Source organism: Podarcis vaucheri, assembly GCF_965113315.1.
Source record: "Podarcis vaucheri genome assembly, chromosome: 5".
NCBI classification, from domain to species: domain Eukaryota; kingdom Metazoa; phylum Chordata; class Lepidosauria; order Squamata; family Lacertidae; genus Podarcis; species Podarcis vaucheri.
Window position 1 is genome coordinate 77,037,444 of NC_138763.1, and position 12,451 is coordinate 77,049,894.

At 41.1% G+C, this 12,451-nt stretch overlaps 1 protein-coding gene across 28 annotated transcripts in view; it reads left to right on the plus strand.

Moving 5' to 3' along the window:
* The window catches only part of ANK3 (ankyrin 3), a 400,513-nt gene that overhangs the window by 241,656 nt on the left and 146,406 nt on the right, over positions 1-12,451 (plus strand). The window contains exon 1 of one of the 28 annotated variants that reach the window (XM_082222260.1): positions 676-741. The exons of 26 other annotated variants lie outside the window; for them this stretch is intronic. In XM_082222260.1, coding sequence (XP_082078386.1) covers positions 706-741 — 36 coding nt within the window. In that variant the 5' untranslated portion in view covers positions 676-705. Of the gene's footprint in view, positions 1-675; positions 742-4,010; positions 4,189-12,451 lie in introns of those variants that run through there. One more of the 28 variants, XM_082222262.1, reaches the window with a different exon arrangement.

Below are 12,451 nucleotides of genomic sequence, written 5' to 3' on the forward strand. Positions count from 1 at the left end.
CAATTTGACTTTGCAATGCATATTTTTAGCACACATATAATAAGAGATGAACATATATATGAAATTGCTTAACCTTGACCTTTATTATCTTTGTGTGTGTTTGTTTGTAAATTGCTTAGAGGTTTTATTTACAATTAAATAGCATGCAAAATATGTTAAATAAGAATAAATAAATAAGCAGCTGGTTAGCGGGTTGTTTGGTTGTTTGTTTAAGCATTCACATAAGAAAAAGAGCAGTCTGCTCTGGTGCTTGAAAAGGGTGAGTGGAAAATCCCTGATTTTGTTGCCCCTGAAAAACAGGCCAAACCAGTCTCCTTTTCAGAAGGAAGCAGCTGATAAGCAGAATCACAAATGCTTGTTTCAGGAAGGATTCCAACCTACCAACAGTGTTCTTCTAACCAGCTGATTTGGTGGCTATTTTTGGTATTCTACATATCACGGTTACACATTCAGGGAATGGCTGTAGATTACAACTGTGGCACAGCAGCCAGGAATCCCAGGATAACTCTCCTTTGCTAGCCTTCCAATCCTCTTGCTTGTCTTTCTGCAGTTTAAAAATAGTTAAGGAAGTCTAACAAGTGACCAAGCTTAGTTGCTTTGTAAAAAAAAATCGGCACTTCCTGCTTGGTGGCTATTTTTAGCTGTAATGCAGTGTCCAAAGTGTTAACTAATTGAGTCATCAAATTTCATATTTGGCCACAGAAAATGGCAGTGGAAGAGGGAGAATGCTTCCTGGACCAAGTAAGCCTTTGCAGATGCTGTAACAGGAGTGACTTTTGATTTATACGTACTCGTAAGCTAATAATGTATGTTTTGCTTTGTTTTAGTTAGCAGGAGTAGAACTTTTAACATTCAGGGCAGTTATCTATTTGCAGATAAATGTTCACATGTCTCTAGTGGCTTAATTTTGTTGACTGTGTTCGGTTTCATCTGTAAGCTGAATGATGCAAGATCGCTTTCCACTGTGATCGAAATGGTGTGTTCAGGATGCTGCATAAAGGGATTCTGGAAGAATTAAAAAATGGGCTGTTTTGTGTCAAGAGGCCTAGAATAGCTTGGGTGAATATTATTTTATAATACTTTTCATTTTGTGACATTTTACCGGGTAAATTCTAGCAAGGTCTTAATATATCAAACGGCCATACCTGGCTGAATTGAAACATATGTTATTGGAAAGGGAGCTAAAAGTGCTGATGCTGCAGATACGAAATCAAATAAAAAATCCTGAAAACATGCAGTGCAATTTATCCTATGACCTCAGAGGTGGTGCTTAGGTGGACAGGATTTCTCGTCGGAACATTAGTTCGCAAGATTAGGTCACAATCCTGTAAACCACATTATGCAGTATTTGAGCAATTAATCGTGGAGGGATATAATGGATTTTCCTGTAGAACAGCAATAGTTGCAAAAATCAATCGCTCTAGTGAAGGTTGTTATTCCTCAGGTATTGCTGGTAAAAGGAGAATAAATTCCTCCTGAAGGTCAGCAGTATTTCCATGATGAATTGTGGCGATGAAAATAATTCGGAAGGAATAATGCAACCATATTGTCTTGCACAGCCTTGTTTAAATGCCAGTGAACTTGGATGGGTACTCATGCATACATATGTGTGGGTGAGTGTGTGTGGTTAGGTGGTTTTTTGTGCATGTATATATCTCTGTATGTATATAATATGCACACACACACACACATAAATGCATCAATACACAGATATACACACACTGCATTTAAGCTGGGGTGGGGGGACAGTATCAGCTCAGATAAATCATGATATGTGATCTTATTGAATCTGAAATAATTTTTGTAAGCATATTTTCAAAAGCAGCTTTAGTTGCTGGATTACCCACAGATTAATTTACGGTGCAGAACAGCTGGCGACAATAACACAAGGGGCAGCAGAGCTTGTGAAAGTCAATGCAGAGTTGCCTGCATCAGTTGCACAAACAGACAGGGGCACCTCCCTGGGGGTGGAGTTTTCACAAACGGTTTCCTCCCCTGTCCTGATCCTTCAACTTCAGGAGACTGTGTTTCAGGTTGTATTATAGCAACATACCCTCCAACACCTGACCGAAGAAAATAAGGATGTGTACGCATTAGTAATGCCTGTTAGTTCCCATGCTAAGGTTTTTCTCTGCCTGCTAGACATTGATTGTGCTCAGGGTGTGCTGAGGGCTGCAACCGTTTCCTAAGAATGTGTAACCAAGCGTTCAACCTTACAATAGGTCAGGTTGTACTTTTAATAGAACAGCTTTAATCCAAACCCACTCAGCAACATACACCAGCTAGAAAGGAGATGTGGTTTTTTTTTGGGGGGGGAGGACAGAATGGAAGTAGTGTGGAGACGTGTGTGCCCTTCCATGTACATCCACGGAGTCAAGATGCACCCCCCCCAGCCAGATTTTTAACTTTCAGGAAGACCTGGGGAAGAGGGTACATCTTTCGCACATGCACTTTCTAATACAACCCTTTGAGTTAACAACACTATTTTGCCCAGAAGGCAAAATAGGGGCCATGAGACACCAGGAAGAGACAGAAACTGGAACTGTTCCTAGAGACAATTGGAATACAGTGGTACCTCGGGTTACAGATGCTTCAGGTTGCAGACGCTTCAGGTTACAGACTCCACTAACCCAGAAATAGTATCTTGGGTTCAGAACTTTGCTTCAGGATGTGAGGAAGTCCAAAGATTATGAAAATAAGAGTGGAGGATAAATTTTGTTGTATTTTTTCTTTTTACTCTATGTCTATTCTTTAAACTTTTTCTGTTGTCTTTGTTATGGTGTTTGGTGAGGGTACTTTGTATGTTTATTGGTTTGTTTTTCTTATGTTTAAAATTTGTAATAAATATTATTATAATAAAAAAAAGAGAACAGAAATCATGCTCTGGCGGCAGTGGGAGGCCCCATTAGCTAAAGTGGTGTCTCAGGTTAAGAACAGTTTCAGGTTAAGAATGGACCTCCAGAACGAATTAAGTTCTTAACCTGAGGTAGCACTGTGTGTGTAACTATTGGTGCAGGGCTCCTGGAGGGCAAGCCAGAACACTGAAAGGAGGACCGTTGTCCATGATCGAAACCCAGTTTGCAACAATCAGGCTTAGCTGAAGTTCAGAGCTACAGTTGCAACATCCCAAGTCTTTTCTAGCCAGTTGTGGCTGGTGCCACCTGCGTTCTTGAATATATTGTTCATTGGGTCCCCGTTGCTTGGAATGCATTGTGGCAAAATCGTTGCATTCACTAGCGTATGTAGCTTTTAAAAAGAGTACACGGACCCATGCAGTTTAGGTCTGTTGATACTGGCTATTAGCCAGGAGAGCCAAGTGGCATCTCCATTCTTAAGAGGCAGTATGGTTCTTGGTTTGGATGCTGAGAATAAGCAGCAGGAGGTGACCTTAACCTTTATGCCCTTCTAGTGAACTTGCAGAGGCACTTGGCAGACTTTTGTTGGAAACAGAATGCTTGGCTGATCCAGCAAGGAGAGAAATAATTTCTTGAATCCATGCACTGTCAAGAAGGCAGAGGGAATTTGTTTTAACGGCTGAAGCAAAGAACATATTTTGAACTTAAAAACATAGGGCTAAAATACAGAGTGGTACTGTTTCAGCATTACTTATTTTCACTATATTTAAGTTTAGGCTGTTGGTTTTCAAGCATACTTCTTTAAAGTATACTTGAAAATATAAAAGTATACTTTTCTTAATACATTAACCCAGTGTACTTCATAAAAGTATACTTTTCTTAAGGCATTAACCCAGGTTCTCAGTAGCTGTGCAGAACACTGAGCCATGCACAATAAATGTGAAAAAGGTTTGTGTGCATATTTTGACCCCAAAAGAAAAGCTTTTATGCCAGCTTTCATGGGATAGATCATGTTGCATACTCAGAAAGCCTCAGTTGCCGGCATATCTCTCTTTTAAAGCCTGTGTTGTAGATTGTTTGTGCAGCCAAACTACACTTGGTGGAATGTGTACAGATGAACTAGGTTGAAGCTGAAATTGTTCTGCCCTAAAGCAGAGGCTTTGGAAGTGTGCTGACCCACTGCACACTGTTCATGGGCATTAATGCAATTGTGGTGTTTTGTTAGAGGCTGAGCAGGAGCTCGATGGGCTGTCAGTGCGTGTAGAGATGGCTTGAACAGAGGACGCAAATATGCGATGTGAATTACACTATGGCTGGGAGCAATTCCGAAAGGGTATAGTAATTGCTTGCTTCTCTAATACTGATGTTGCTCATTAGACGAACCGTTTCTTGATTTGTTATAAAGCTAAAACTTTCAGAAGGTGTGGAACAGAAACAGCATCTAATCCACAGACTTTGCTGAACTGCTTTGTGGGTCATTCAGAGAGCGTTGTTCAAAAGCGTTAACATGATGTAAGCTGGTCTTTGTGTATTTGTAAAGGGATTTGTTAGGAAATGGCTTACTATATGGGTAGGTTTGGGGCAGCTCAGTTATAGGAGAGAGACTATTTCTTAAATAATTGAGTTTGGAATTAATTGTTTTTATTTAGGTGTTGTGTTTTAAAATGTGAAGAACACGGTATACTGTATTGCTTGATCAATTGGGGGGGGGTACTTTGACCCCAGTCAAAATTTACTGGAATGAAAAAGAGATTTCTCCCATCTAAAAATTGCAAAGCACTTTATATAATGGGTAAGTTTCACAACAGTTAGAAATAAGCTCGCAGAGTTGGCAGCATGACTTTTACCTTGATTGTGACATGTCCTGGGTTCAATTCTTAGGCATATTCGTCCTCCGGGGAAGGTTTAGGCATCTTGAGAGTGAGTGTGGGAGTAGTAGTTAGTTACATAGAACGTGGAACTCTGCCTTACACTGAGTCAGATCATTGTTTAATCCAGCCTGGTAATATCTGCTCTGTCTGGCATCAGGTCTCCAAGGTTTTAAGCAGGTCCCCTACACACCAGCCCTCCCGATACCCTTTGAAGACACTAGGCGTTGATTGCACTAGGACTGTGTGCACCCAAGTCTTGTTCTTTACCACTGAGCTGTGGAATTTTGGACTTGATAAGTGCATCGGATTTGAAGCAGGAAGATTTGCTTCAAACACCCGTGAAGCTGTCTCGGTGACCTTGGGCATGTCACCATCATTCAGTTTGACTTTCCTCGTGAAGATAGTTGTCAGGATAAACTGAAACAGCTCCCACATACATTCCCTTGGATCCTTAGGAGGAAAGAGAGAATATAAGTGCAATTAAGGGTCCCTCCAGACTGACAGCATTTTGTGGGAGGGGAAATGTTCCTCTTCCACCAGGCCTCTGGCTGATTGACGTATGATGCCCTTTTGAATGTGTATGGGGGGGTGTTATTGGTTTGGTTTTGTTCTTCTTTTTATTATGTATTTGTGTTTCTTATATTGTGATTTTATGTTGTGAACTGTCCTGAGATCTACAGATGAAGGGCGGTATATAAATTTTATTATTATTATTATTATTATTATTATTATTATTATTATTATTATTATTCAGGTGCATGCTGGAGCTTCAGGTTTGCTCAATTAAAGTGGATTGAAGTGCTCTGTTGCCCTAGTGCAACAAATAAACTTAAACTTGAAATAAACTTAAACTTGAAAAGTGAGGAGTGAACAAATGATTAATCAGACACATATAAACATCCTGCAAGCAAATCAGGATGAATGCTCATTCCATTATAACTGCCCCGCAAACAAATCAGAACAAACGTTCAGTAAAGGCAAGGCAGCGCCTAAACACTGTGTGAGCTTTGTTTGCACAAATAAGATGAATGCTCAATAAATTGGTCATCTGGAGGAGCCCTAACTTGATTCTTCAAGTGTGGGTCCTTATACAGCCCAAACAACATCACCCATGAACTAGAGGTAAAGTATCAGCAAGCATGGTGGAACCCCAAGGTTTGCGGAAGTACAAAAAATTCAGGAGGGGTGAAAATAAGGGGGGACCCCTGAAACATCCCAGTGAGAACTGAGCGTGCTCAGTGCCTGCAGAATTCTGTTTGTTGCATGGTGTGTGTGGAAGGATGGGTGGAAGAGACAATGAAACAATATCCTAGCGGAGGGCAGAAACATTCCACATTGCAATCTTTCTTTCTTTCTTTCTTTCTTTCTTTCTTTCTTTCTTTCTTTCTTTCTTTTTTGGCCAGTCCCATTTGTGTCACGTTCCTCCTCTCACCTCAATATATATTTTACCGAAAGAACACATCCTATCTCAGCTTTTGAACTGGTAAAGGACAAGGTACTGTGGAATAACAGAATAAGAATAAAGGAAGAATAATACCCCTCCCCACTCGAGTGTGTAATGGGGTCATGATCAGGCAGCGATCTCCATTACAAGCCAGACCCCTTTTCTATCTCTGAAATGTTAGTGAGTGTGTCTTATGTCCTCACTTGATGGAATGAAGACAGGGACTGTGAACTTCAATACTGCACCCTGGCATATGCTGGAACTGTCAGGAAAATGGATCAAAACTATGAGCATTGCTTGACATAGAAACAGACACCTGCTTTTTAAGACTGGGCTGTAGTAGTAAATAATTATTTCCAGGGAAGAAACCTGTCTTCTAGAATTTGTTGAGTTCAGATCTGTGTGACTAGCAACAACTAAAAATGTTGAGGTTAATCCAAAAATGGATCCAGGGTTAAAGAGCATAAAATAGATAAGAAGTAGGAACTCTGATTGGAAATACGTTTTCAGGATGTTGCCTGAATATTCGCTTGTTGCAGCTTTAAATATTCAATGCTTATTGGAGGGAGCAAGAGGTTTGATGTGGTTCAGATGTTTGCTTGACTAGACTATAGAACACTTCCTGCTCACACCCCTCCATGCCCTGAGCAACCTGTGATTTAGTCAAGTAGGACATGAGGTGGAGATGTTTAAATCTACACATTATTCAGAAATGTCCCTGTTGATCTATGCAGAACTGAACTGGCAATAACAGCAATGCAAACAGTGGCTTATAAAATGATGGTAAATGTTGGCTTGAAACCATTTCTGGTTTCCCTTAGGACAGCCTTTGAAGAAATGAGGAATCACTCTTGAAAGCAGTTTGTTTCATCCATAATGCGGAGATTAGACTTTTATATGTAAAGAGTTTTGGGGCTGAGTTTGCTAAAAAGCCTTTGAAGCAGACTATCAGATATATTGATGGACAGAGCAACTTCAGGTGGTCAGAGCAGATTAGTCCAGCAGGTTAGTCCAGCAGTGACTAACTGCTCAATAATGCCCAAGTGAACAGGTGGGTCATAGTCTGGCACTGGAATACCAATAACAGTGCCAGGGGAAGCTGTTTCAGAGTCACAGTGCCACCACAGAGAAGGCCGTATATCACGCACTTAACCCAGTGGTGGGATGAGGCAGACCTCCCCATCCACTGACCAACAGCAGATCTAATGGCATGGGTAGGCAGAAAGAGGGGAAGGCATTCCTTGAAAAAACATTATTATTATTTGTTTAATACTCTCAAACATAAAGCGCATTTGATTACCAGAACTTAAGTTCCTTATTGCTACTTCTTTCAACGTTTTATGAAAAATGTCACCGCCTTCTTTACTTTGAGTACATCTGAGGGCATTGTTCAGCCTTCCTAATTCCAATGAGTAACTCTTTTAACTGGTTATCTTATAGAGGGAACAATGGCATTGAAATGAGTTTTATCATTCTGACTTACAGCAATTTGCAGAGAACAGAGTGACATTCCATTTAAAAGTCTATTAATTGATTCAGCTGAAAATCATTGTGTCACATTTTGAAGTTGTGACTTTTGAATATGTCACTATGTCGGTTCCGGCCTGTGCACAATCGTTAAAAGTTATGGCAAAAGTCTTCATTCGTTATTTTGATGATTGGTTTCTGTTGATATGACTCATTTATGAGCAAAACCTATAAGCGTTAGTGTTTTTTTTTTTTGTTGTTAGTTTGTTTTAAAGGTCTATAGAACCTAAAGAGGGAGAGTTTTTGCCTTTGGTTTGAGGATTTGTTCTAAAGATGCATTGTATTTTAGCACTAGCCTGGTAGCAAGTGAACAGGTTGGTGGGAGGAGGAATTGAGTGCAGTGGCGGAGGAAGAGGAGTGTGGGGGTACCACACCGCCCCCGGCAGCGCAATCCCAGTGGGGTGCCTTTGCTGCTGCTCCCCCGCCTGCGATGGGCACCATGCCCCCGCAGGTGGCGTGCCACACCCCAGGGTGCCCGCCGCGCCCCTGTGGGCGATGCGCCACACCCCTGGGACACGTGCCAGCCCTGCCCCCGCCTGCTCTCCCCCCCCCCCGGTGCCAGAGCATGAAGCTCCACCACTGATTGAGCACTTTTTGTGTCCTCTTGCACCATCATGGAAGTTCAGTAGGCTGTGGCAGAAGAGGCAGAACTCTCCACCCCTTCTCTGGCAGCCCCCAGAAGTCTAGTAAATATTGCACAGGGTGGCCACCTTTTCCTCTTACAAAGCTGTTCTTAAAGCATATTAACTTCAAAAATGGATGTGAATCAAAACTATACAGTGGTACCTCGGGTTAAGTACTTAATTCATTCCGGAGGTCTGTACTTAACCTGAAACTGTTCTTAACCTGAAGCACCACTTTAACTAATGGGGCCTCCTGCTGCTGCCGCACCGCCGGAGCACAATTTCTGTTCTCATCCTGAAGCAAAGTTCTTAACCTGAAGCAATATTTCTGGGTTAGCGGAGTCTGTAACCTGAAGCGTATGTAACCTGAAGCGTCTGTAACCCGAGGTATCACTGTAGCTTGATTTGGTGATTACACAGCAGTTTAGCCCCTTCCCACTGTTAATCTGACTCAGCCTAAGAAGAAACACATATTGAATTGTGGTTTCACAAAGCGACAAGACCAAATAAAAGGTCAACCTCCTTTTATCATTCCATATTTGTTTCCCAGCTGAAGATGGGCAAGGGTGGGAAGGCAACAGTTGATCATATTTAAGTTCCTCAAATATTAGATTGTACTGCTACCTACACACAGCTACCAACTTGGATATGTTGTGTTAATTTATCTTCTCTACAAAAAAATAAATAAATTAATAAAAAGTGGAGGAAGGTGTGCTGAGCATCATCTCAACTAAAACTCTAATAGTTAGAGAAACAAAAGCAGCGCACACAGTTCCCAAAATGAGATGGTTCTTTGATTCAAAGATTGCTGGTGCGACATGGAAAGCAATGGCATGTACCTGCTAGGTGTGGTTACAGATAGGTAGCCATGTTGGTCTGCCATAGTCAAAATAAAAAAATTCCTTCCAGTAGCACCTTAAAGACCAACTAAGTTAGTTCTTGGTATGAGCTTTCATGTGCATGCACACTTCTTCAGATACACTGAAACAGAAGTTGCCAGATTCTTCTATATAGTGAGAAGGTGGGGAGGGGTATTACTCAGAAGGGTGGTGGGAATGGGAGATTGGCAGGTAGCTGAGATGAGCCTGTTGACGACTCTTAACGACTGCAATAGGTCCTACAGGAAAAGGCAGGGGGTGATAAGGTGAAAAATGGCTTCTCACTATATAGAAGGATCTGGCAACTTCTGTTTCAGTGTATCTGAAGAAGTGTGCATGCACACGAAAGCTCATACCAAGAACTAACTTAGTTGGTCTTTAAGGTGCTACTGGAAGGAATTTTTTTATTCTGCTAGGTGTGGTTTCTGAGTTAAAATGTTGTTGATGTGGCATGAGACCTGAGAAGCAGCACCAAGGCAGTGTATGGATTAGATTTTAAGTAATTTTGGCACAATTTTTTGAAATTTTATTTGGAAAGAAAAGGATTAAAGTCACGTCTATTTTATATTAACGTGTCCCTGCCCAACAAGGTTGGTTTTCAGTTTGTTTGTTTTTTTAAAGGGGAAACAAAAATCTGTTAAAACAGCACAGGGTATATACAAACTGGCAAGAAATTTAAGGACCTCCCAAAAGTAACAGTAATTGTGTCATCAGAAAACAGTATTTTAATGTCATTTTATAGTTAACTGTTCCGTGCAAAAAGAATTATCAGGGTCTCTGCTGTAGAAATGAAATCATACAGCAATGGCCAGGTTGAATAACAGACTACGGAGGTAAAATGTTGGTAATAAAATCCTCTGCCTCTTATTTCAGTTTTCGGTTTTTTCTTTTGTACCTCCCAGTGAGTGAGTCAGCAGATGGTGAGAATGGTTTTGAATTTGTTTTATTAAGCTGGTTTTATTAGCCTCTGTGTTATGGCTGGTTTTATGACTTTTTATATTTTTTAGCACGGTATGATGGCTTTTGTAATTAGCTTTACATTTTAATATTGTATGCAAGCTACCTTAGGAGGAGAGTTGCAGTTTATAAATCTTTTAAATAAAATAATCAACACAGTATAAGAGTTTCAACAAATTCAGGAAAATAAGGATTCCACTTACTGCCTCCCAAATATAGGACTGCAATGATCCAACTACCTCAAAATGTTAATCTGTAACACACACATGCAAACACCTGCTCTCAGTTTTAGGTTGCCAACATTTTGATGTTATTGATATCATTTTTCTTTTTTAGTTCATTTCAGGATAGAAAAGACAACACTCTGGGTTACAAAATTTGTCCAGAAAAAGCAGCATGGTGCCTTCCGGATGTTTGGAACTGCAATTCCCATCAGCCCCTGTGTGCCCACTGAGTGGGTTTCATGGGAACTGTTGTCCAAAACATCTGGAGGAGTTTCAAGGCTTTGCCCCCAAAAGAAAGTAAATTAATTCTGGGCAACTGCTCTGCCTGCCTCCACCCCAATTTGCTTGCCTCTAGCAGGGATCAAATATTATGTTTAATTCTGTTCTACACATTCCCCCAGCATCTTGATAGGTTTCTACTTTTCTTGTTTTCAAGTGGTCGCCTCGGGTTTTGTTCCCAGGAGGAGCTAAAGGGGTGTGGATTGTTTTGCTTCTGTCCAGTAGTACATCCCATTCAAGTCTGCTCTAGAACACTCCATTATATACCAGATGGGGTAGGAGGCCAGGCCAGCCAGTTCTCTTCAGCATTTGGAAAGCCAAATCCATTTGCTACCAAGAAAGTTTGTCAAGACGTATAATCTTGGATCAATTGGTAGATGGGAATCCTGTGTCGAGCTTGATTGCCCTTTGTCAAAATAGCTCTCTAAAGAAGATAATTTACATTTTTATTTTCGCTGAGTGACAAATGTGGCAAGATCTGAGACCAAAAAAAAGGGGGGGCATAAAGTTGGGGGCATAAATCTGCTGAAGGAGACAGAGGCAATGTGCTCTTCCAAGTAGGGCTAATCCAAGACATTTTGGCACCTGAGGTAAACCACAAAACAGTGCCTCCGCCCTGCTAGGGGTGAGTGAAGATCTGCATCAGGAACAAGGGAGGGATATAAAGATCTACGTTGGGAACAAAGCTGAAAAGAGACTAGCAGCGCCTACTATCTGCTGCCCCTGTGGATCCTGCCACCCAAGGTGGTCATAGGATCAAAGAAGTGTAGAGTTGGAATGGACCACAAGGGTCATCCAGTCCAACCCCCTGCAATGCATCGTGGGGCTCAAACCCGCAACCTGGACCGCACCACTTCAATCTGTGAGAGAAGGATCACATTTTTGAATGCTTCCCTACATTAAAACTCTCAACTAAACAGAAAACGAGCACAACAAGGAAAGTGTTAGTCCATGCGCTTGTTTATAGAGAGCTGTTTTGTTTGTCTTTCGTTTGTTTTCAAGTGGTATCAGACTCTACAGGTGGAGAAAGTGGTACAGTCCCTTCTACCAGCTCATTCTGCTGTGCGTTTAGCAGACCCTTTCTGGTTTTGGCTGTGCTACATTTGGGTTAGTTTCTTCTCTGTTGAGAATGTACATAATCTACAGCTTTTGTGTACAAAGATTTCTTCCATGCTGTACGTAGCAAGACCAGGATAGACTTCAAACAGAAGTTCATCACTTCAAAATAGGGTTGCTACCCCCATTCCATGAAAAATGTTCGTATCCTTCTGTTGGGAGACAAGCCAGAATGTGTTCTGTTCAAGAACAATGAGAACCCACTAGAGGTTTCTCTGCATAACAAATGTTTACGGTGGAGTAGGGAAGCCAAACAACAACCTAATGCTCTTTTAATAAACCCATGCTATGACAGTAATGTTAAATACCACAAAAACATTCAAAATAACATGAAAATGGTATAAATACTGTTTTTGTAGTGGTGTAGGGCCATAGTTTTCCTACTGTGTTCCCAGGAACCCTTTGAGGGTGTTTGGTTTTTTTAAAAAAAGAATCAAGAGGTATATAATTTTTTAAAAAATAAATAAACTCTGGGTGTCCTGCAGAGCTTGGCATGTGGATCTCAGTGAGAAGATCCATAATCTCAGATACGTTTCCCCCAAAGACTCTTTAAATGCCACTTTCCAATTCTCCTCTGCTTCGGTGGCATTTTGTGTGTACGTCACATTCAGTTTGCATAAGGCAACAGAGGCCCTACAGACGAAGCACATTCTTTCTCTCAGAGAATTCTGGATGCT